This window comes from Chelonoidis abingdonii, chromosome 20, assembly GCF_003597395.2.
Source record: "Chelonoidis abingdonii isolate Lonesome George chromosome 20, CheloAbing_2.0, whole genome shotgun sequence".
NCBI classification, from domain to species: Eukaryota; Metazoa; Chordata; order Testudines; family Testudinidae; genus Chelonoidis; species Chelonoidis abingdonii.
In genome coordinates this window covers 16,289,770-16,315,085 of record NC_133788.1, presented here as the reverse complement: position 1 = coordinate 16,315,085, position 25,316 = coordinate 16,289,770, and the positions used below count along the sequence as shown (strand labels likewise).

The 25,316-nt window shown below is 41.5% G+C and overlaps 1 protein-coding gene across 8 annotated transcripts in view; it reads left to right on the top strand.

The window, feature by feature from the left end:
• The window catches only part of CUEDC1 (CUE domain containing 1), a 123,600-nt gene that overhangs the window by 66,909 nt on the left and 31,375 nt on the right, over positions 1–25,316 (top strand). For all 8 annotated transcript variants that reach the window (XM_032779374.2, XM_075059551.1, XM_075059553.1 and 5 more), the window contains one exon: positions 22,511–23,143. In XM_032779374.2, the coding sequence (XP_032635265.1) occupies positions 22,853–23,143 (291 nt within the window). In that variant the 5' untranslated portion in view covers positions 22,511–22,852. The remainder of the gene's footprint in view (positions 1–22,510; positions 23,144–25,316) is intronic.

The window sequence follows — 25,316 nt, the reverse complement described above, 5'->3', positions numbered from 1 at the left end:
GCCATCCCCAGTTGGCTAGGGAACCCCATCCCATCCCATCCTAGTTAACAATGACTTGGCATTAGTTATACATGCTTTGTCATCTCCCGCAATGCAGTATATTTGGGCATGAAGCCATCAGCCCTTAGGAAACTTCAGGTCGTACGGAACATACAGCATGTGTCCCCAGCAATGTGGACTGTCGCAAACCCATCAAACCTGCCTTCTGCTCTCTACGCTGGCTTCCCATGGAATAGTGAATCAAGTTCATGCACTTCATCCTTACCCTGGGCCCAGTCCATTGAAGATATCTAAAAGAGTGCCTAAAGTTCCAGAATAAGGACAGGGGTCAGCAGCTCCACTCCTCCAGCACCATGGAACTTTCTACCAGAAGGGTAAAACTCATCTGTGCAGGAGACACAGCTTACTTGAGGGCAGGTCTGGCACTATGGAACAAACTCCTCCAATTACTTGGGGCCATCACAAAGTTCCCCACCTTCTGCTCCAGGTGCAAGGTGAACGTCTCTGACTGAGCTTTTCTAACGCGCACACACAGAACAGCTTGGACATTTGAAAAACAAATTCCAAAACCCTACCCAAAACAAAGGACTACGCTGCACACACAGTTCTCCCCACGGGGGGAGAGTGAGAACAAAACACATGCAACAGATGTTAGTCATGTTGCTTATGCAAGGTGTTCAGATATCCTGGTGATGAGGGCAGTATAAGAACCTACGTAGAATAAAATAGAACCACAGTCTTCTCAGGCCATATATACTCAAGCCATACATCTACATGGTTCTGGATGATCCTGATCCTTTTAGCACTATGACCTGCTTCCTTGCTCCTCTGCCAATGACAGTGTGCTGTTCAGCTTTCCGATAGGGTTCAGAGAACATCTAGGCAGAGTTGTTTCTCAGCATTTACTTACCCTGTCTTTTCTATCCTCCACTCTGTAAAGTTGTTTTTGGCCATGGCTCCTCTCTCCTTTCATATGACCATTCCCACATTTTCCATAGTGCATGGAAAACTTGTTTCTGCTATGCTACTGAGTGGAGCAAGAATGGAATGTCCTGTAGTACCCATAGCTCTGATGATACCCCCTCTGCTGAGAGCCTTGTCAAGGTCCGCAGTGGTAATCAACCATATTGCCACTTGCTGAGATAGAAACAACTGAGCTTCCTGTGCTCCTGGGTGGGCTCTATACCATTTATGGTGGGCCTCTGTTCTGTGCTCACTTTATTTAATTATTTGGTGATTGCAGAGAGTGTTCGGTAGTGGGGTCTTAATTCCACCTCTTCTTCAGGGAGTAGGTGAGGGCTAAAAGTAGTTTAAAAGCTGCTGGTGTCTGATGCCCCAGAGAGGGTGGTGGATGACGAAACAGCAGTAGGAGGACTCTGTGAGCAGGGGAAATCTGCATCCTCCTTCATGCCACAGAGGAGAACTCAGCAACAGGTTAAAATGGCTCACTTCAGCAGGTGAGCACATGGGTGAGCCAGGGATTATAGTAAGTGGATCTCTGTATAGAGACAATTTAGTTATGGAACTGTTACACCTGTTCATTTTTTTCTCTGTGTAAATCTCAGGCAGCCATTTTTTGTTCACTTCAGTGCAGGAAGGACACGTGCTGTGTCCTCTCTTCTGGAGACTTTACTTTTGTTCTGTCTTGTCTGGTTGTTGTTTGATCTGAAACAAGTCATTCCAGCTGATGGCTCTTTGTGACGGCTAACCATAACTGTGGTTAGTGCAGATCCACTTACAAAATGGTTACACTTACAAAATGGCACTTACAAAATGGTTTTGAGGAGTGCAGCTGGGGATGGGGTTACTCCAAAACTCTTGTATTTTCTGACGATTGTGTGATTAAAATTATAGCCTCAATGTTATGCTAACGAACGTTTTTTGCACTTGATATAAAATCTAAGATACAATTCCTAATAAGAAGCTACCTGGCTTCTACACTTTCTGTTGGATGGGATCAAATCAAAGCCTAACAATTCCCTGTCTTCAGAGGTCCAGACTGGGCAGATTACTCCAAAGCAGGCTGCCGAAAGACTGTTAAACATTGCACATTATGGGTATGTCTCCCTCTTTGCAGGGGAAAAAACCTGTCATCTTGCTGTCATTGCACAGAGTCTATTTTAGCTCCTACACTGGTGGAGTATAATGTGTTTGGGAAGCCTGTTATTACTTATCCCCTTAACTGCTTAATGTGTCAGAAGGTAGCTGTATCCTAGTCTGCACCAGACAAATTTATGTTTGCAGACATCTGTGTAAGCAACATCATACGTCTCAGATGCTATAATTAAAATGACCCTTGTGTTCTCCCATCCTTTAAACATTGGGATGTGATGATCTGTCTTTCATTCCCTTTTAATTGCTGAAGGAGTCGGGATTGGAGGGAGAATTTTTTTAAAGCATTGAATGAGGCGTAGATGCCACTTGCACTGCTCCTTCCTATTGGGAAGTAGCATAGTTTAATGGTTAGAGCATGGGACTGGAATTCAGCGTTGGGCTGTGTTTCTGACTTGCTGTGTGACCATGATGACACATCATACCACCTCTCTCTATCTGTAAAATGTGGATAATATCTGCCTCTAAAGGAGGCTAAATTAATGTTTGCAGAAAACGCTTTGAAATCCTACAGTGCCATAATTGCAAAGCACTATTACATTATTATAAAGAACACAGGAAAACACGATGGTTAAATACACACTAATGAAAGCTCAGAGCTGCTGCGTCATTGATTCAGGGCCTCAGATGCAAAGATAAGCAGGCTGCCTGTTCCTTTTCTACATGGAGAAGAGTGTGTTATGTTACTGATGGAACAGACTCTCCTGTGACTTATTTAGGAAATTCCTATCTGTAAAATTCAGAGTTTCACTTGGGAAGCCACAGAGAAGTCTCAACGCTGCTGATTTGAGTCAAATAGCCTGTCTTCACTAGAGAAATAAGTAGCGTTTAACATAGAGTTGTACTACAGTGAATATCTAATGTGTTGTAAAGACTTTACAAACGATCATGCCAAGCACAGCAAAACATTTAGAGGAGGAGAAAAAAATGTATTCCTTGGTTGGGAAGATATTGAATGTTGCCGAGCTGTGGCACAAATAGTATATTGGGGTGCAGAGGGGGGTAAGGAGAGAATTTCCCTGGCTTTCCTGCTAAAAATACATCCCAACATCTCATAAGGGGAGCAGTTGTAATAAATTGAAAAATATTGGCGATGGGCCTGATCCAAACCCCACTGAAGTCAACAAGGCGCTTTCCATTGACGTTGTATCAGCTCTTAGAGTATTCCAGTGTAGCAGTAAGGGTCTGATCCTGGAAATGCCCTCAACTCCTACATAGAAAAGATCAGCTACTTTGGGTTAGCAATGTAACTCGCAAAACTTGTGTATGATATATAATGCAGCACAGAACATAGAAAGTCTACGTGTGCCTGGATAAGGCTCATGAAATGGATGAAATGAAACTAACCCGTTACATTTGTAAATAACATAGTTGCTGTTGGAACATATTTGTGGAGATAACTTACAAGTATAGTATGGCAGTAGAAGAGGGAAAAAGGCTGGCCTCATTTCGCTGAGTTTAAGCGATTCCATCTGTTGTCTGAACTGCAGCAGATACTTGAGACTGGAATGTTCTTCTTTGCCCTTAAAGCCAAGACTTTCCTGTGTTTGGAGGCCCATAAACAGTTGGTCACTCCTCTGTTACAGCTGTTCCCTTGCTTCATCTAGGCTACTACACCCTGTCCCCTCTCTCCCCCACAAGCTGAATGACTGTTTTTCCAGGGTGAAATTACCAGCTTAGCAGACCAGCCAAGATCATTAACTGCTCACGTATGGCATTCTGGACATCTGAAATCTTGATTTTGGAGAGTGAGGTTGTCATAAATGGATAGGTAAGGTAAGGGTTAAGTTTCTTTTACCTGGAAAGGGTAACCAAACACCTGACCAGAGGACCAATCAGAGAACTGGATTGTTTAAAGTCAGGGGCGGGAATTTGTATACCAGGGGTCTTTGTTGTTTGCTCAGCTGTGAGTAAACAAGGTTTCCTCCTAACTCCATCTTATCTTAAAGTTTCTTCTAAACATCTGTAAGTACCCAGGGAACGCAAAGTAATTCGGCTATGATGATCTTTGTGGTGTATTTACCTGTATGTTGATTTGTTGGACTGGTTTAATTGGGCTATCTTTAAATCAGACTGTTTTTTCATATCTTCTTATAAGCAAGAGCCTGTATTGAGTTTCTTAATGCAAGATTATTGTTTTATATTTTCTTTCTATTTTTATATAAACTTTTTCTTTTAAAACGTGTGGAAGTTTCTTTTCCTAGGGAGGCAAAGGGAAGGGAAAAGCCAGGCTGTGAGCTATTTTCCTATTGCTTTCAGGGAAGGAGCAGGCTACGGGGCAAGAGACAAAGAATCATCTCTGTTCTCTTGTGGTTGAAGTTTTTTTCCTGTTACTGCTACGAGAGCAGACACGGGGGAAGGCAAAGCCAAGCTGGTGGCATTTTGCATCTCAATTGTCCTGAGGGTAGAGAACGCTTATCGCTTGGGAAGTAGAGAAACCGGTTTCTGTGCAAGGCGGGGAAGGAGGGGAGAAGGGATTTTTTCCCCTGCTTTTAGCATCCAAGGGATTTGGAATCTGGAGGTCCCACCCAGGGAGGGTTGGGGACACCAGAGAGAGGAAAGGGGGAGGTCAGGCCCCCTAAAGTAAATTACCTACCTGACCTGGTGGCAGCCCAAATACCCAAGCTGGTAGTGAGCTTGGGGGAGTTTCAGGTAAGCCCCCAGACTTTTGGATGCAAAAGTCCAGGTTTGGGACAGGACCAGATTGTGGACGCTAAAGTTCAGGTCTGGGACTGGGAGGCTAGATTACCACAGAGGTCATTCATGTACACACAACTTGGAGGCTTTAAGCGTTGTGTTTGGCCTCTTCCTTTCATCAAACCAATTTCCAGTCCACCAAGGGGTAACTTCTGAGGCCTTTCTGATAATTAATCACATTTACCCTAGTCTGGAGCTGACATTTGAAATATTGTGTTCTTTATGGAATTCCGATTTATCCTTAAATGGTCAACTGGAAGTTCTAGGGTCAGCCTCCTCCTTCAAATGGAGTCAGGTGTTGAAGATCTAATCCTAGGAGGTATTAGCCAGCCTCATCTCCCACAGATAAAGTTCAGCTATGTAGAGTCAACATAACTCTCTCACACACTGGATAAGTTCACAGCTCTGCCGTGTAATTGCACAACTCAAATAACAATGTGTATATGGAAAACATGTGCCTTCAAAACAAGCAAGTCTTATCTGTCCTCCATTTAGCATCAGTAATTAAGGGCTTCTTTATGGTTCAGTCAGTCATGCTCTTGGCTCCATTTCAGAATGCTTTGGGTTTGAGTTCTGCACCAGGACTCTACAATCCAATACTCGCTCTGCAAGGGATTAGTAGGAGAGAGCCCTTTGCTGTTCCATGAGGTCTCTCACCTTGTTCATCTTTCTGATTTATCACAAACTCCTCCACCCTCCCAGATCCATAATAGATGTATCAGAATTTTAAAACCAAAACACGAGAGGCAGGAGGCTGACTTTGAAAATTCTGATCCATATCTAAGTTTCCTTCAAAGCTGGGGTGTGTTTGCCAACGGCTTCAAGCTATTAGGAAATCCATTCAAGACAGTTGAAATATCAGATGTATGGAAGACGAAACAGCGGCCTAGAGATAAGTGCTTTTCAATTGCCAATCAGGTCCAAGGATGATGTCTTGAAGGCCCCGTCTGAATAGCAAAACCAGCCACATCTGTATGTGGACTGTGAAAAATGATCATGGTTCAGTTGTGTTAGAAAGATACATCTGCTGATGCATGGGCCTTTAGCCTTGTTATTGAGACAGTGAAGATCTAGCCTATTTCTGCGTCAATGCTAGACATTGTTTCTAAAAACATCCAACTGTTCTTGTGCTCTTCCCCTCTTCCATCACAGTAGTGAGGAGTCTGCAGTCAGAAAGTAACTGTTAATGTTATTGAAAATACATAAAGCAGGAAAGAATCCAGCTCATTCTCCTTCAGCTATGTTGGCTCTTCAGGACTTAAAGGAGTAAACAGTAGCTCCAATCATGGACTCTTGTGGTAGGTCCTTTATAAACAGACTTTGCCAGTGAAGCTAGCAGAGAGGATTTCCAGACACCTCCTCTATAGCATAAAAAGGGACCATGGCTGTGTAAACCTTTTACTAATTGCAGTTTAAAATATTCTGTTTGGCCAGCCTAGCAGCCTGGGTTTCTTTTGCCAGATGTGTGAAACATGGTGCATAGCACTGTCAGACACAGAGATCTGGGCTCACCGAATCTGCTGAGAGCAGGGGGGGAAAAACCCAAGAATATTTGTTGAATATGCTTTTATTAATCTCACATAAAGATAAAGGATCCTCACCCCCGTGCTTTCTTGGTAAACTCTCCCTTTTCAGTTTAACAGATTATCTCCAACTCAGATGTGTTTTTGCCAACATCTCTGTGGAGTGCCAGTTGTTACTGCCAATGCATTGTGTGTCCTCTCTAAGGAAGAATGTGATTGGAAACTGAGTATAAACTAACAGAGAACCATAAATATGGCCTCTGTGAGGCAGAACAAGAGAATAGAACCAGGACTTCTGTGTTCCATTTTCAGCTGTGTCTTCCTGTGTGCAATCCCGCAAACTGCTTAACTTCTCTGAGCCGTGGTTCACCAGTGTGTAAAATGGTTATTAAAATACTTCAGAGGGTTGTTGGAATGCTCAGTTAATGTTTGCACATTGCTTCAAAATCCCTTGCTGAAAGGGGCAACAGAAATGAAGGGCTATTAACACACTTATATTTTCTTTAATTGCTCTTCCTAGTGCCAGGTCTCTCTGCAAAAACATACACTAGGTGAACCTATCCGTGGGTTATTCTGCTCAGTTTCTAAGCCCTACTTTGTGGTGACAGTGAGAACATCTTTTGCTTAGCATGTTGGTCAGTAATACACAGCGAGGTGGTGTGTTACTTGATGGGCACAGTGGGCCAAATTGTGCCATCAGTTAAATGTGTGCAACCCTGCTGTTGTCAGGCAGAGGGTAAATGAGACCACAGTACACTAGCTAGCTCCTGGGAGTTTTTAATCATACCAAAGAGGAATGCCAGTTTTCCACTTGTAGTTACTTAGAATTTTGCTGCCTGTGGAAGCTCAGCCCCAGTGTCAATTTCAAATGTATTTAAGCTAATGTTTAAAATCAAATTTACACAAGTTAGGAAGGAAGGTACTGTACATCTGGGGTCAGGCTTGAGTTATGAGAGGTTACAAGTATCAGGTATAAGGTTCACAAGATACATACATAGCATATAACCAGCATAGACCCAGATTGGGGTGCGGGACTTTTTAAAGCGTCCATAAATAAGTGATCTCGGGTAAACCACCGATTAGGACTATTTAAGTACTCCAAACACTAGTAGGGTGGTCTAATCTGATCTCTTCTGCTGCAAAGCAATCCATGCCGTGTTTTGTAGAATGCAGCTTGAAAAGTGATGTCTAAGTGCTGGAGTTTTTGACTGTACTAATGATCGGATAAGCAGACCCTGAGTGAAATAAGTCAGCCCTTTTTTACAGTGAAAAAGCAATTATTGTGCGTACGTATATGTGTCTGTTACTTTTTTTAAAGCTCAGTTTAATTTCATCAGCAGAACATAAAACACCTAGCAATTTAAAAAAAATACTTTTTTTTCATGCTGATATTAGTGGATTTGCTTCACATCGTGTATTGTTGTTAAAATTAATTTTACAGACAAATGTAAAGACTAAGGGATATCTTGCAAATATCTGTAAGTGGTATGTAGAGTTAGAAGAAGCTTATATCTAGAAATAAACCCACACAACCTGAAAAAACCCCAACTGGTACAGAAATTCAGCAGCCTCTTTTTAGCACCACAGGTCCCCAGGAACATATTGCCTTGGCACTCAGCTTCCTGCACTGGTTCTCCATTCAATGCAGAATCCAAATTAAAGTCTCTGCTTTGGTATGTATAGCCCTTTGTGGCACTGGGTCTAGCAGCATCAGAGAACTCCCCTCCATCCATGACCTCCCATGACAGCTGCATTCCCCTGGAACAGTGAAGTTGCCTACCAAGAAAGGGAGACTTAGGAGTTTTGGAGCAAGAACTTTCAGAGCAGCTGGACCTAGACTGTGGAACTCCCTCCCACAAGAGATAAGAAGAGGCACAGAATGAAGCACTCACGGAATTAAGTGATAAACTCATTCATATTTCTTTGACTTCAGTAACTTCTACTCCCACATGTATATTATATACACACTTGTATATGTAGAGGTGTATGTATATAAATTATGAAAAATGATATTGTTTTTAAATACTATCTATCTGAAGGTCTCCCATTACCGTAGTATCTGAGGCCACGTCTACACTACTCGCGAAAATCGATTTTAGATATGCAATTTCAGCTACGAGAATAGTGTAGCTGAAATCGAATATCTAAAATCGATTTACTTACCCGTCTTCACCGCGCGGGATCGATGTGTGCGGCTCGCCATGTCGATTCCGGAACTCCGTTTGTTTTGGTGGAGTTCCGGAATCGATCTAAGCGCGCTATGGGATCGATATATCCCGTCCAGATCAGACGCGATATATCGATCCCCGAGCAATCGATTTTAACGTGCCGATACGGCGCGTAGTCTAGACGGGGTGTGAGTATCTCACAATCCTTAATGTGGTCACCCTCGCAGCACCCTTATGAGGCATGGATGTGTTTGGAAGACATATTTGGATAATCCAGCAACAGAGCCACATAAATACCCAGATAGATGATTAAAATTGTAGTGCTTTGTGAGCTAAATGCAAGCACATGCTCTTTGACACAAGCAGAACCTCATGCCTCCCAAGCAGCCTGTCAGTCTATCAGGCAGATGTGTGTTTGGGCATTTTCTAGAATAATTTCTTCCCCCCACCCCCACAGATTTTTCACATGAAAGTTCTTATGTAAGAGCAAATTATTATTATTTATTATTGCAGCTAGAACTCCTGTGGGTATTATGCAGTTGGTTGGATTGTAGAATAACAGCATTAGGAAATGATTGTGTTGACTGTGCTCGGTTTGAATATGCAGCTATTAAAAGACAGAGTTTCTTTCCTGTGTTGTGATATAATGATAACTTACTTCCGGGTTCTACATCAACACCAGTTCCACACAGGAAGGCAGTAGCAACATCTTGTCAACCTGTGGTAGTGAATTTGGTCTCACAAAAGCAAGAGGGGCAAACAAAATGTGCTGGGTTGTCATGATCCTTAGCCCTATTCCTGAACCAGAGATCATGCATTGTCTGCTTGCTAGAACAATTTACATGTTGGGTTTTAAAACCAATGAAGTGCTCAGGATAGGATAGTAGGTTTTATCTTGTTAATACAGAGATGCTATCCTCTACCCCTTGCTCCCCAGAGTATTAAAATGACCCCCTAGAACAAAGTGCATGAAAATATTTGAGAGATCTAACGCTGCTGTGATTTCACAATTTGAACAGCACTTGCAGTATAAATCTTGAGGATCATAATATTGTGTTGTGCTATTTGACAACAAGCTTGAGAATGGAGGACGCTCTCTATTTGCATGGTAATAAACCATTTTCTTCCAAGGGGTGTCAAAAACAATTGAATTAGCTAACGAGATTTTACTCGAACCATCTGCCAGTCCCTTTCCCTTTCCTTGGGTGGAATGCAGTGCTGTGACAAATAAATGGACCTGTTTTGAAGGAATTGTAATTTTCTGTATTCCTTTGATCAGTGTGATACTTGCTGTAATATCACTCCACAGGTTTTCTGTACAGGGAGGGCTGGGGCTAAAAGGAGCTGGTATGGTTGTGACCTGTCATGTGTAGCTTTGGGTATCTAGTAGTGTCAACTCCAAGCATTCAGAAAATCATGAGATAGGCTTAAAAGTCATGAGGGTTTTAAAGAAAAATAAAATCAAAAGTGGATTCTGTTTTTGTTTGTCTTCTTTATTTGTCGAGGATCATGCTTGCAAACTGCGCTGTGCAGCCAGGAGGGGGAAAAACTGACAGTTTCATCTTTCCTGTTTTAAACTGGTTCCAGGAACTGGACCTATAAGAAGAATGCCAAGTTACAGACTAGCCTACCAAGATACAGGGGAAGCAAAAGGCATCAGGTGTCTATTTTGGCATTTTACTGAAAGCTTTATCTTCTGGAGTCATGTGGTTATTATGTGAGGTGATAAATAATAGGATAATCCTTTCCTGGGAGCAAGGGGCAAATGAAAAACAGAGGCAGGCTCTGAGCAGCCATGGACAGAAGCAGAGACTGAACTCTAAGATAGGGGATGTGTGTGTGTGCGCGTGCATACATACACACACACCTCTGAGTACTATATGCTGCCTTCCTGTAATCTATATAATAGGATTCCAGGATTGCCACTCTGTGTCATTCTAGAATGTCTGCTGAGTCAGTGTGAAGCAATAGAAATAGCTGCAAGCATGGCTGAGAGCTCTTTTTGTTCAAAATATCACCAGGTTCAGTCATCACTGGGATTCACAGTGTGTTACCCAGTTTTTAAGTCCTAAGCTGTTTTGACTTTATGGATTACACCCATGTGGTATATAGTTACAGTAAGGCGTGTATCTTTGCCTGGCCAAAAGTCTTAGACCATTGTGATAACAGAAGTAACTCAACCAATCACCATCCTTACTCTACAGCTGTCTTGCATGCAACAATTTCAATGATTATATGAAGGAGGCTGCACAAAGGATGGATTTCTTGGCTCAACCGTCACCCCTGTGCTAGTCTTTTTAAGGTCCAGGACTCCGCTATCTGTCACCTGGTCTAAATGCAAACATAACTTAGATTTGACACTTCCCATGGAAAGGGTGGATGCTGACCAGCGTTCTGCCCTCCAGGAGGCTCGCTGCCCAGCCCCTCCCAAAGTCCCCAAAGGCATACACATTGATGTTCAGGGACTTACACTTGGCCTGCTGTACCTGGTTGAATGTTGCCCTTAATGTATAGTTTAAGAACATGAGGTCTGACTTTGATCTCACTGAGACCAGTGTAAATCAGGTTCACTTCCCCTGAAGTCAACATGTATGTGAAAGGAGAAATTGTCTCAGAGCCTTGTCTTAAGAAGCAAGTGCAGCATTTAAAGGTTACTTGGCTTTTGAGGCAATGCTGGTCTAGCTTGGGAAGAAACAGGCAAGTATTAAAAAGGGGTGAGGCTCCTTTGGTTCCCGCTCCTCTGCTCTCTGGGATGCGGGACAGGAGACTGGGGACCTTATATGCCTCTCTTTGGGCCACATCAGCTGGTGTGGTGTTGCTTTTGTGGTTTCTTTTTGCTGGCAGAGTAGGGTGCAGGGGCTTCCATCCCCTCTGGAGCTCTGGGCATGCCTCCTTCATGCTACGACACAGTCTGAAGCGCATCCAGCTACTCAATCAAAAGTGGGTGGAGTGAGGGTTCAAAGGGTACGGGACAGTAGGAGCAGTTTGTTGAGAGCAGGCTAATGTGGAGGCTTTTGAAGCTTGGGGCTATTGTCTGTTGCCTTTGCCCCTACACTTTGATGTGACAGAACAGTCCCTTGTGGTCTAGGATTTGCTGCTCCAATGGTTAGAGCAGAAGACTTGGAGACAGGGCCCTTGTCTCTGCTACTGACACACCATGTGGCCTTGGGCAAGTTGATTAACCTTTCTTAGGCTCAGTTTCCCCACCTGTGAATGGCTGTAAGAACATGTACTTCATGAGTTAATCGCTGTTTGTAAAGCACTCTGAGATAGTTGGATGAAATACTGTATGGAACTACAAAGTATTATTGTTGGGCTAAATTCATTCCTGGAGTAACCCCATTGACTGCAATGGTAAATTCTGTCCCATTAAGTCTAATCGGGGTCCTTTCATAGTACCCTTCTTCACCAGGTTAATGGAATCTTATGTAAAAACCCTCACAGGTTTATTTTCTCTCCTGATCCAAAGTTATTTCCATGGGTTTGTTTTGCTGCATTAAGTGCTTTTTGGGGGATTTTGGGGGAAGAGAGGTTTTTTCCCAATGTCTCGCAGATTTTTCTCGTACCATTCTCGTGCCCAGCTGTTCAGTCCTATTGTACTGTGAACATGAGCTGAGATGTGTCCCGCCCCCTTAACGCATGGTTGTCTTTGTTCACTCCATTTCTTCTCAAGTGCATTTGGTATGTTTCATTTCCCTCTCCTCTGAGTGCCCTCTGCCTTTCCTGCCTGGCAGATGCAAAAGCCCGTGCAACTGGAGGCTGAGAGATGGTGAAAATGAGCTGTCTCACTTCCCCGCCACTTCAGACGGCCTGCAGGGCCATCACAGATGCTCTCGCTCTGCGTTATTGAAGCTCTCATTCGTCAGCACATAGTGGCACTTAGAGTCGGATGCAAACAGCCCCAGGAGAATTGTTTGTTCTTTGTCGAGCTCGAAAAACTAGTTCCCCAGCACTTTTAGACATTTCTGTAATTGAATATAATTTGCCATTAGATTAATATCTCTCCACTGTTCACTAATGAGTCTGGTATATAGCTGTCCCCCAACCTCAGCTTCTCTGATGCTAAGGCTTTGGAGGGTTTATAGGTAATGCATAACTTGTCCGTATTGTTCTCTGAGTCAGCTTAACAGGCTGGATACAGTGACCTATAGGCCAGGTTCTTTACTGCCAAGTAGGACATATCTGGGGGAGGAAGGGAGTGTAGGAGGCAGTACTGTCTAATGATTAGCACTTAGGTATCTGGGAGCCATGACTCCTGGGTTTCACTGTCGTCTTTGTCACTGACTCTTTTGGTGATGTAATTCCCGTGTACCTTGCTTTCTCTGCCTGTAAAATAGGGATATAGTAAAAGTTTGTAAAGAATTTTTGAGGTCCTCAAATGATTGGACAATGGGTAGATAAGAGTTACAATCCTGATATTACAAATGGGTAGCCTGAGGCATAGAGAAGCTAAGGCTGAGGTTTATTAGTGGGATTAATTTTAATGGGATTTGGGTGTCTAGATCCCCTAAGGTGAATTTTAAAATGTCAGCCCAGATGACTTGTCCATGGTGAGACAGTGGAACAGAACTCAGAAGTTCTGACTTTCAGTACCTAGCTCTAGCTGCCAAATAATATCACACCATTTGATTTCCTGAATCACAAACTGAAGCATTTGAGTACGTAAAAATGTCCACTTTCTGCATCTGAATGTTTCCATTGAAGCTGTAAAAATCTATACTGCTTATTGCGTGTTGTTTTCCAGCTGTTCAGTGAGTGTGTTTTTTCTTTTTTCGTTCCATTATGTTACACGAGGAAGCAGTTAGGCTGGTAATGAACAAGAGCGCTCATCTTTACTTTTTTGAAAATCAGCATAACCTTTGACTTTTTCTAACCTCCTGGCATCTCCCCAATGCTTCACTGACTTTACAAAAATAATTATCAGTAGTGCAGTAATTCTAAGAACCTCTGATTCCTGTCATCCAGTCTAGCTGGTTTGTGTTCAATATTTCCAAGTATTCCTTTACTGTACTTGCTCCTTAACATGAAATACAAAGAAGACTGTCAACAAACAAGCGATATAAAGAAGTGTCAACAAACAGAATATGAGGAAATACCCCAAAATAACTATCGGTAAAGGTAAAGATCTCACCTACCTCATAGAGAGTTTATTGTGATCTTAAATTAATCTGTATCTGTAAAGTGGTTTGAAATTCTCTGATAACAGGTACTGTTGAAGTGCACAGGCTAATAAAGAAAGATATTTTAATGGATTTACAGTAAATCAGCCATGATTATCATCACTGCAAATTGTGTCCCTGTACATATATAAACTTAGGGGCACGTGAGGGAAAAGGCACAGATCTGTGGTTAAAATGTATCATCTCTGCTCTAATACTTCTCTTCAAAGGCCTCACTAACAGACTGAAACAGACTTCACTGCAAACTTTTTCCAAACTACAGTGTATTGTGTCATCCATGGTTTTGGAAATAGCTGAACACCGCAATCCCTTAGTGTTGTTCAAACCAAGACATGTCGTGGAGTCTTGTTGATGTATAGCATATTGTACACATACCTAATTTTAAAAATATTCTGACTAGAAGCTTTCAATTATTCAGTCTGTTACTGCATCTAGACATGCTATGCACCGTGGACTATAATTTAGATGAATTGTCCCAGTCTCCCATATCATGTTGACTAACAGCTACCTTGGAAAGGAATAATTGATATTAGAACAAGCTGACTTGGTCTCTTGCTGACATGGGGCCTGATTTTGAGTAGTGCTGAGCACCCAACTGAAATCAATGGACTCTTTGGGCGCTTGGAATATAGGGCCTGGGTTCTTCACATATAAAGCAACATACTAGGATACTTTCAGGCTTCTCCCAGAGGGTGTCATTCCCCCCCTGTGCAGAGGGCCAGTACACAAATTATGCACAAATTAAACCATCAAAAAAGGGTGCATGGGCGTTGAGCTAGGTCTGTGACCATGGGTAGACTTCACTCACACATAGAAAGGGAAGAGCCATCTAAAGTAAAATTAAACTATAAGCACCTCTGAGCAGGGACCTCTAGCACAATGTAAATAATTTATCTGAGCACTGATAGTATTAGGCATGCAGCAATTCATAGATTCTAGGGCCAGAAAGGACCATTGTTGTCATCTAGTCTGACCTCTTGTTTAGCACAGACCATAGAAGTTCCCAAAAATAACCCTCCCCACCCCCGCAATACCATACAGGTTAGAAAGGCAGTGAGTAGGGCTTGTTTTATCCTTCCTCTGTTTACTAAATGACCTTTTACATTTGCATCAGGCATAGCATCTTTGAAACAAGGCTAAACCTCATAACTTACTGCTATTTTTAAAGGATACTAAATTAGATGCCCCTGTATGACAGACAGATAATATCAGCTGGCTTTGTTTAAGATGCATTTAAAATAAAGTGTTTACCACTGGGCCCCTTTTTACAGAAACAAACTCAGAAAGACAACTTTTAAAAAATTCAGACAAGGTGCTTCACTTTAAGCATATGCTACAGTGTCATTGACTGCATTGGAACGTAAACATGTGCTTAGGCTTCCTTCCTGAACAGGAACGTTTTCCTAAGCTGGGGACTAAATAGTGATGTGAATGGGAGTTATGTCCTAGTAAGGAATGTGTGAATCCTGAGGTCTCTGTCCTACAAGTTGTTCCATGTGGGCAGACTGTGGCCACAAATGTTGGGATCAGAGATTTAGGAAGGACATGGGATTTGGCCCAGTGTAAGAAGACACGTGTATGGCTAGCAATTGACTAGATGAATCATAAGCAGCAGCTAGTGTGGTCTGAATGTACCTTCAAGTGACACATTCATATGCATTTTGCCATGGAGTATAAACCAAGCTGTAGATTTCCCTTGATGTCCAAAGAGCAGACTAACACCCAATCAATGAAGGTCACTTCCTCTTTCTTCGTGTGCTTCTAGGTGCTTAAAATTCCACTTGTCCTGTAGGATCAATTCCATTGACAACCACTGAGTTCTGGTAAGCAAGTAACCAAAAAAGACACTCTCTTTTATAGAATGTTTGGAATATTGAGGTTCTAAGACTAGCAATTGCATTTTTGTCTTTAAAAAGCTGTTCTTTATATTAAGCTGCCATGTTTTTGAATGGCCTTCTTTGTATCTCATGGGATGATCAGAATAGCACCCAAGATCCCTTGCAGAATTCCCACAGTTTAACTGCAGGTGTCACTAGGGTCATTGCTAGATTGCTGCTGTTCCCTGGTCAGAGGTTAGTAATCAATTCATGAAGAAGAGGCTTCCACCAATTCAGTTTTTTTCTGAGATGGGTTTAAAGAGACTCTTATTGTTTTTTTTCCCTTTTTTCACCAGCATCAGGAAAGCATAATGATCATGTGTTGGCTTATACTGTGAATTGACATGATATCAGCCTAGCAGGTGGGAGCACCAATGAGATATTTTCTTGTTGTTTGACTTGAGAGATCAAAGTGTTTGTAGCACTCTGTGTAGTTACTATCTCATAGCTGATATCCTGGCTCACCACTGCTTTTATTTCTCTTCAGTATTCATTACTTTTGGAAACATCTGTAATAGGTATTTTTATCTAATCAGCACATTAGGTTTTCTGGACTGCACTCAATCTCTCTTTGCGACTGTCTTAGTAGTTTAAAATAAAATGTAAGTATGAAGGGGGGCCAGGAGCCAGAATGTAACACTGAAAATGTATGTTTCCTCACCGGTTACCACGGTTTCTCTGACAAAGGAATTCCACTCTCTTGGGATTATGCACCATGGTACTTTGCTGTTTTCTGGAGTCAGATAATTAGGTGGTGAAGCAGGACAGGCCTCTTAGTAACTGCTACATGTTCAACAGGTTAACAACCAAACATGCAGGCCTGGGTTCTGTCTACAGTTACATGACTTAATGCCTTTGAACTTACGAGGGGAAGGAAATATGCTCTAGCGGCTAATGCAAGGAAATGGAAGGCATAAGGGCTGGGTTTCATTCCTGGCTCTCCCCGAGATCACACAGTGAGTCTATATCAAGTCCTTAAACTTTTTACCTCAATTTCCCCATATGCAAAATACTTGATGTAATGCTTGTCAGTTGTCAAGCTCTTTTCAGTTTTTGGGTAGAAGTTGCAAAGTGTAGGCTAAGCCCTGTAAGATGCTGAGTGGCTCTTAACTCTCACTGAAATTAACATCAGGATCTCTCTGTTCTCTGCCATGAACCCCTAGAAAAAAACTTGACAACAACTAGGCTGCTAGTGTATCATGCTGATAATATTGTTGCATTGTTTCCCTCTCAGACTATTTGTATGGATCTGTTGTCTCTTGTACTATTTATATTGTTAAGTGTTTGGCTCAGAGACTGTCTTTTTGTTCTGTGTTTGTAGAGTACCTAGGACAGTGGGGTCCTGGTCCATTAATAATAATTAATAGGCGTGTCATAATTTTAGGCCCCAATCCTGCAGTTGGATCAGTGTGGGTGCAGGGAATGCTTCTACATAGTGCTAGTTGCAAGATCTCGGCCTTGGTTTGGAAAGGCAACAAATTAGTTTAGATTGGATTTAGAGCAACAGTCTGAGGAGAGATTAACCATTAAAAAAAAAAAAAAAATCCAAACAGACCTTTCTTTTCAAAGAACTAATGGAAAAGTGTCCTATATGTACAGCATAAACCAGCAACATTAACAAGACCGAATGCTCTTGTTTTCCTAGTGTAGGTGGAAGACTAATAAATCTGATGGAATGTGAGAAATGAAAAAATCCTAGCATGTTAAATTCAAAAAGCAAGAGGAAATCCAGCAGAGGAATACATTTGTGAAATGTCACAGTTAACGCATGTCTGGCTTTGCCCAGTAATAAGTGCTCTCTCATGTAGAAAAGTTTGTTTACAGTGACCACATCTTTCTCCAATGACCTGTGCAGGATACAGCTTGTATTGGTCAAGACGAGGTGCTTTGATGTGAGATTCAGTGAACACTGGCTGAGCTATCAGACACTGAGTGAAGATGTGGTTTGTATGCTGTCTGCACTGATGACCCGAACAACTTTACAACAAAACATCCTTCTTATTTTCCCCGCATAAACCCTGATTTTCAGAGCCCTGCTGTTAACCTGCTATATTGGGCTAGAATTCAGGGAAAGTTTGTTGTGGGTAGGTTAGGGAGGGCAGGTTGGTTGGGAGCAAAACTTGATTGAGTAGTAATGTGATACAGGAAGTTCTACTGATATTCCTCATGAGTCATATTGGCACCTCCCTGTCCTTTCATATTATGTTTGGAGAGAGCCAAAGGACCTGGGGCTGGGAGATCCGGGTTCTGTTTCCAGCCTTGCCATTGGGCAAGTCACTTTCCTTTCTCCATGTTTTCGCTTCCCCATTTGTACAATGGGAATGTGGTATAATTTATTTTATTATTGTTACTATATAACATGTTCGATGTATTGATGGCAATTCTGTTTACAGTGACCTCAGGCTACCAACATACAAGGTTGCTGCCCGCTTCCCCACCCAGCCCACCCACCTTGCCCCTACACACTGACTGCCTGCTAGATGGGAACCCGCAACTCCTTACAACCACCAGCCTTGGAGAAATAGAAGTATCGCATTTGTCATTGGATGCCAAAGACAGCAAGGCCCCCACTACCCTGAATCCAGTGTTGGAAAATGTGTCGTCGTCTCCCCCCACCGCCCCCCTCCCCCATATGTATCATGTCACACAACTACAGTGCTAGATGTCAAGGCCAGGCTGGGGGTGGCCAACGTGCACTGGTCAGTTATCAAGCTGTGATAAGGAGACATGTCATGGAGTTAGGGTCGAGCCAAGTGAGGGTATTAGGAAGTTGGGGTCAGGCACTGAGTTGCAGGCAGGAGACATGTAATGGAATTGGGTTTGAGCCAGGTCAGGATACCAGGAAGTCAGGGTTAGGCACCAGGTTAAAGACAGGAAGTAAGTAGTGGAGTCGGGGACGAACTGGGGTCATTGCACTGTTAAACAATAATAGAATATTAATTTAAATGTATTGTAAATATTTTGGATGTTTTTCTATATTTTCAAAATATATTGATTTCAATTACAATGCAGAATACAAAATAAGACGGAAGAAAAGGGGGACATGGGTGCACTCCAGAATGCTTACTAAACAGAGTGCTCCCATGAGGCATCACTGGCAGAACAAGGCATTGTTCTGAAAAGAGACTTCAAACAGAAATGCAAAATTAAGTGCATCCATCTAATGTTTCTGCAGGGCTTAGTACAGTTCCCTGGAGGGATCACTACTGCATTGTCATTGTTCTTTGGTTGGATACTGGGCTACTCTGTGCAGCCTATTAAATTGCTTAGAATAACTCAAGGTGTAAAAGCCTGAAGCTTTATTGCTAACATGAATTGGTTAGTATAAGGAACATAACTTTCGTGCATAATACATACACATGATAATCTAGTAGTTATGCATGGGTGACTTAGGAGGTTATTGCTCTGCTTAATGGTTTTGAATCTGATTACATGATGTTTTGCTAAGGTCCTTCTGACATTTTTATTTTAAAATAATTGGATTTGGGTTCTTTAGTAATTAAATACAATTTCTGAACAGTTCTCTTGAACTCTCCACATGCCAATTAAGAAAAAGCCTTTGAAAATGTATATTATGGACCAAAATTGTCCTTGGTGTAAGTCTGTTAATCAGTGGAGTTAATCTGGAGATGAATTTGGCCCTGTGTCTCTAAATGAAAGGCAGGAGCTATATAATCTGTTTGTGGTAGGGCAGTCAAGCGATTAAAATATTAATCGTGATTAATCGCACAATTAATCATACTGTTAATAATAGAATACTATTTTATATAAATATTTTTGGAGGTTTTCCACATTTTCAAATATACTGATTTCAAATACAACACAGAATACAAAGTGTACAGTGCTCACTTTGTTTATTTTTATTGTAAATATTTGCACTGTAAAAATAAAAGAAATAGTATTTTTCAATTCACTTAATACAAGTACTATAGTGTAATCTTTTATCATGAAAGTTGAACTTGCAAATGTAAAATTATGTACAAAAAATAAATGCATTAAAAAACAAAACAGTGTAAAACTTTAGAGCCTACAAGTCCACTCAGTCCACTTCTTGTTCAGCCAATCACTCAGACAAACAAGTTTTGTTTACATTTGCAGGAGATAATGCTGCCCACTTCCTGTTTACAGTGTTACCTGAAAGTGAGAACAGGCATTCACATGGCACTATTGTAGTGCGTGTTGCAAAATATTTACGTGCCAAATGTGCTAAACATTCATATGTCCATGCTGATGACAGATTCTGCTTGATAATGATCCAAAGCAGTGCAGACCAGTGCATGTTCATTTTCATCATCTGAATCAGATGCTACCAGCAGAAGGTTGATTTTCTTTTTTAATGGTTTGGGTTTCTATAAGTTCCGCATCGGAGTGTTGCTCTTTTAAGACTTCTGAAAGCATGCTCCACACCCCATCCCAATCAGATTTTGGAAGGCACTTCAGATTCTTAAATCTTGGGTTGAGCGCTGTAGCTATCTTTAGAAATCTCACATTGGTACCTTCTTTGCCTTTTGTCAAATTTGCAGTGAAAGTGTTCTTAAAACGAACAACATGCTGGGTCATCATCCGAGACTGCTATAACATGAAATGTATGGCAGAATGCAGGTAAAACACAGAGCAGGAGGCATATAATTCTCCCCCAAGGAGTTCAATCACAAATTTAATTAACACACTTTTTTTTAACGAGCATCATCAGCATGGAAGCATGTCCTTTGGAATGGTGGGCAAAGCATGAAGGGGCATATGAATGTTTAGCATATCTGGCATGTAAATACCTTGCAATGCCGGCTACAAAAGTGCCATGTGAACGTCTGTTCTCACTTTCAGGTGACATTGTAAATAAGTGGTCAGCATTATCTCCCATAAATGTAAACAAACTTGCTTCTCTTAGTGAATAGCTGCACAAGAAGTAGGACTGAGTGGACTTGTAGGCTCTAAAATTTCACATTGTTTTGCTTTTTGAGTGCAGTTATGTAAGAAAAAAAAATCTACATTTGTAAGTTGCGCTTTCACGATAAAGAGATTGCACTATAGTACTTGTAGGAGGTGAACTGAAAAATAGTATTTATTTTGTTTATCATTTTTATAGTGCAAATAAAAATAATATAAAGTGAGGACTGTACACTTTGTATTCTGCGTTGTAATGGATATCAATATATTTGAAAATGTAGAAAAACATCCAAAATATTTAATACATTTCAATTAGTATTCTGTTGTTTATTAGTGCGATTAAAATTGCGATTAATAGCGATTTAATTTTTTTGTTAACTGCAATTAATTGACAGTCCTAGTTTTAAAGTGAATCTTGGATTTGGTGACTTTTTCCAGTGTTTGATTTGCCATGTTTGCAAAGTGTTTATCTGCTGTTCTGAAATTGTCAAAGTTGGTTTTACTTACTTTGTTTAGAGAGGCAATTATATATAAATAATAACACTACAGCTGGAGATTTTGAATGGTTTTCTTTAGATTGTAACTCTTTGGGGTAGAAAATGCTGTTGTTGTTTGTTCAGATGGTAAGCCTTTTGGGGCAGAGGCCATCTTTTTGTTCTGTGTTTGTACAGTGCCTAGGACATCAGAGTCCCGAGTCCATGACTTGGGTTTCTGTGTGCTACTGTAATATGAATAACAACGAATGATTGGCTGCACAGGTTTTTTTTTTCTGGACACGTTCTTTTGGAAGTTATCGTATTCCTTTGATAAGGAATCCAATACTTCCTTTTTAAAAAGCAGACTAACCTCCTCCCTTTAGAGCTGTTATTCCCATGAATTTCTAATATGCAAGAGAGGGATTTATTAAAGAGGGATTTATAACCGCACCAGAAGATAGATATGGTGACTTGGAACGGGGAGTAAGGCAATGTGTTATCCAAATTGTGGTGACGCTGGTTCCTTTTGCGGTTCTTGTTCTGAATGAGAACACTCAACTGCTCTTTCTCAGTAGCAAATCCAAGTGACTGTGTTTATACAAATGTTTGACAGTTTTAAAATCTCCCTCTGAAGCTCCCTCTGCAGAAAACTGTGTTCATTTTCATAAGTGCCATATAAACACGTCTGCTTAGTCGCTGTGAAATGTTAATATTTGAAAATACAGCGTTGTGCTGTTTAGGGAGAATGTGTGGCTTAGTGGTTAGAACGGCACTGGAAGCCAGAACTTGACAGACACAAAAACACAATTGTGGTCTGCCTAGTCATGCTTTTCCTCCCAGCTTAGAAGGTAAAAGTATATTTCTCTGTCTACCGATGCCCATTACCGTGGTATCTGCATACCAGTTGTATTTCTTTGCCCGGAGAGATGTGTCCAAAGTTTTGGCAGACCTTGGCCCCATTTCCAGCTTTGTTTCACTCCTGCTTGGTACTTGAGATAAGTCTGCTTATTATCCGTACTTAATGTGGCTAAGGTAGAATTAGTTTAATATATGCAGCGTCCTATTCTATCCTGGGAACTGTCTCCTGCCTTAGACCTTGTGACAGGATAATAGGTAATTAACAGCTAGTAGGTGCAAACAGTCTTTAGCCACTGTGATACTGTTTGTTAAGCTCCATGGCCTTGCTACTGGCCAAGCAGAATAAACATATATAGTGAAAATGCCCTATGTGTGCTGTGAATGGAGCTGGTCGGAACTGAAGGGGTTATTTTTTGTTTTTTTTAATTGTGTTTTTTCCATGTAGAGGCTTGGAAAACACACCCATTTTCACTTTTTTTTTAATCAAAATTTTGATCAGAAACATCCTTGACATTTTTTTGAAATGTTTCATTTACTGAAAACCAGGTGGTTCACACATTCTCTCTCTCTCTCTCTCAATGATTTCAAAATAATTTTTGACAAGCTTCCTGAAATATTTAGAGGGAAGTCCACGTCTTTCTACCAAAACCCCCTTCTTTCTATTAAAAAAAACCTTTCTGATCTGTTTTCCCCACGATTCTGTTCCAAGTGTGTTTTGTTTCTTGTTCCCAGGTTACATTATGCTCCAGTGTCTCAGGAGTCTGTCGTGTTGCTGAAAACCTGTCCTGCACAGGACCCCAGTGGAGAACTGCTTGGAACCAGGCCCCTCCATGTTGGTTCAGCAATTCCTGCTCTTCTGCTGAGGCATCCTGGATGTCTCCCCTTTGTGTGCTGGATAATTGGGCAATAGCGTTAAAGGATGGCTATGTAGCTTCTTGACCACAAAGCTGGCAGGTGGTGCCCACCACTCCCACCTCTTCCTCACCGAGGATTTATAGGTTTTTTGTTTTTTTTTTTTAAATTTCTGAAGTAGATTTTAAAAGATTAAACATTTTTCAAAAACAGTTCTCAAAAATGACAAGCCTGTTCCGGCGGAGCAGCAGCAATGGCAGCTCAAGGAACAGCTCTTCCGCCCAGGAACTCAACAACAGCCGGCCCACCAGGCAGGTGCGACGGCTGGAATTCAACCAGGCCATGGAGGATTTCAAGACTATGTTCCCCAATATGGATTATGACATTATTGAATGTGTTTTGAGGGCTAACAATGGAGCTGTGGACGCCACCATTGACCAGCTCTTACAGATGAATTTAGACGGCAGCGGTTATGATGACAGCTCGGACTCAGATGACAGTATTTCCCCAGAGGTAACATTCATTACCCCCACATCTTGCATGGGTTTTGTTCACTGGCATCCAGGAAAAGGATTGGAGTTCTTGTTTATAGACAGGGACTGTATGGCTGGACTCCTGGGTTCTCTTATTGGCGTTTCCTGTGTGACCTTGGGCAAGCAATTTAGCCTCAATATACTTCAGTTTCCCCACGTGTACAGTGATTATAATACTGTCCCACTTTACAGTGTGGTTTTATTAACCAGTGTTTTAAAACACCATGACATCCTTAGATGAAAGACACTGTATTAGGCTCCAATTCGGCAATGCATTTGAGCACACACTTAACTTTTAAACATGTGGGTAGTCCCACTGAAATCATGTGTCTGTGTGCAAATACATTGACTTCACACATTTAAACTCCCAGTTCAGTATAAATACGATGAAGTCAATAAGACTACTCGTATGCTTGACAATTATGTGTGTGTTTCCTGTATCAGGGCCTGAGTGCGGAGCATTGTACTTCATTCTTTGAGTTGCATTCTTTCTCTCTCTATATATATTTAGGAAGTGTCTGCTCATTCAAGAAATGTACATGTGCATATTATACTGGTATAACAATCCATACCCAGATAGTGTATTAATTAAAGGGATCTCTTTTCTCATGTCATATTTGCTGCTAGATTTTACTGTCAGTTTATTCTGAATTTTTAGGTTGTCCCTCAAGAGCTAGATGGATTGGTAGTAGAATATAGACATTCTTTTTTACCTTTGTGATTGGTTCAGCTGCAGCTTGGATGAGTGATCACCAAAGCTGATTGCATTTGGCAGCCCTTGCATTGCTTATATGCAATGAGAAGGTGCAGTTAGAGTGCCTGGTCCAATAACGCTGGGGCTGAGGGCAAGAAAAATCATCACAGTTTGGCCCTTCATTTGAAACTGAGTTAACTGAGTCTTTGTCACTAAAGAGAAAGGAAGGAAGCAAATCTTTTGAGTAAGAAGTTGTCATATTTCCTTAGTTTTCAGAGCAGAAGAGTCTCAGCTTTGCAATACTATTGTCACAGGAAATGTCAGCACTGTTTAACACATTCTCTATATTCAGTTCTATGCTCCTCATGTACCTTGAGATAGAAGGGTGGCTATGATCAGGATTTCTTTGCTGTAAGCAGGACAAATGCAAGATCTGATAAAGAGAAGGCAAAACATTGAAGCAAAGTAACTAGGAACAGCATAGCTCATACTTAATGATCCTAGAACAGGGGTAGGCAACCTATGGCACTCACACTCCCCAGGTCCTGGCCACCGGTCTGGGGGGGCTCTGCATTTTAATTTAATTTTAAATGAAACTTCTTAAACATTTTTAAAAACCTTATTTGCTTTACATACAACAATAGTTTAGTTATATATTATAGACTTATAGAAAGAGATCTTCTAAAAATATTAAAATGTATTACTGGCATGTGAAACCTTAAATTAGAGTGAATAAATGAAGACTCGGCACACCACTTCTGAAAGGTTGCCGACCCCTGACCTAGAAGGAAACCAAGGTGGGTAAGTGAGGATGCATCTAAATGTTATGGGGGGGTCTAGTTTGCTCTTAATGCATGTTTACAGCTCTGCCTCTCTCCCCCCTCCCCATGTGGGCATGAAGTGTGTGAGTTCTCCACTGCTCAGTGTGTGTTATATACTTTTCTCTGTCTTATTTAAAGAGAATGTGAGCCTGTTACAGTCCCCAGTTACAGAGCCTGTATCTTCACCTTGAGCTGTAGATACTCATGTTTCAGGTCTGGCATTCCCTGGTTCAATCCCTGGTGTCAGCCAAGATAGTGGCTATCACATGTACACACAAAGTCTCACTTGGTGAGTTCCCTGTGCTGGGGCATAGCAAGCCATCCCTTTCCTATGTCTGCCATTAAACAGCAGTGTGTTCCTATGTCCATAATAAAAATGAAACAGAATTAAAGTTCTGACTCCCAGTACTTACTTGCTTTAACCTCTTAGCAGAAAATGATGACATGAGTTCATGAGGGAGAGGATGGAGAAAGGAAATTCCCTGGGGCATCCATTTAGTTTGTGTCATTAGCCAGAGTGAGCAAATTTCCAGTCCATAACTGGATGAATGGTGGGTAGGACCCAGGGTATCAAGAGAAAATCAGAGATCTACTGAAACAGGAGGTGTTTATTGGGGAAAAAAAAAAAAAAAGGCAGC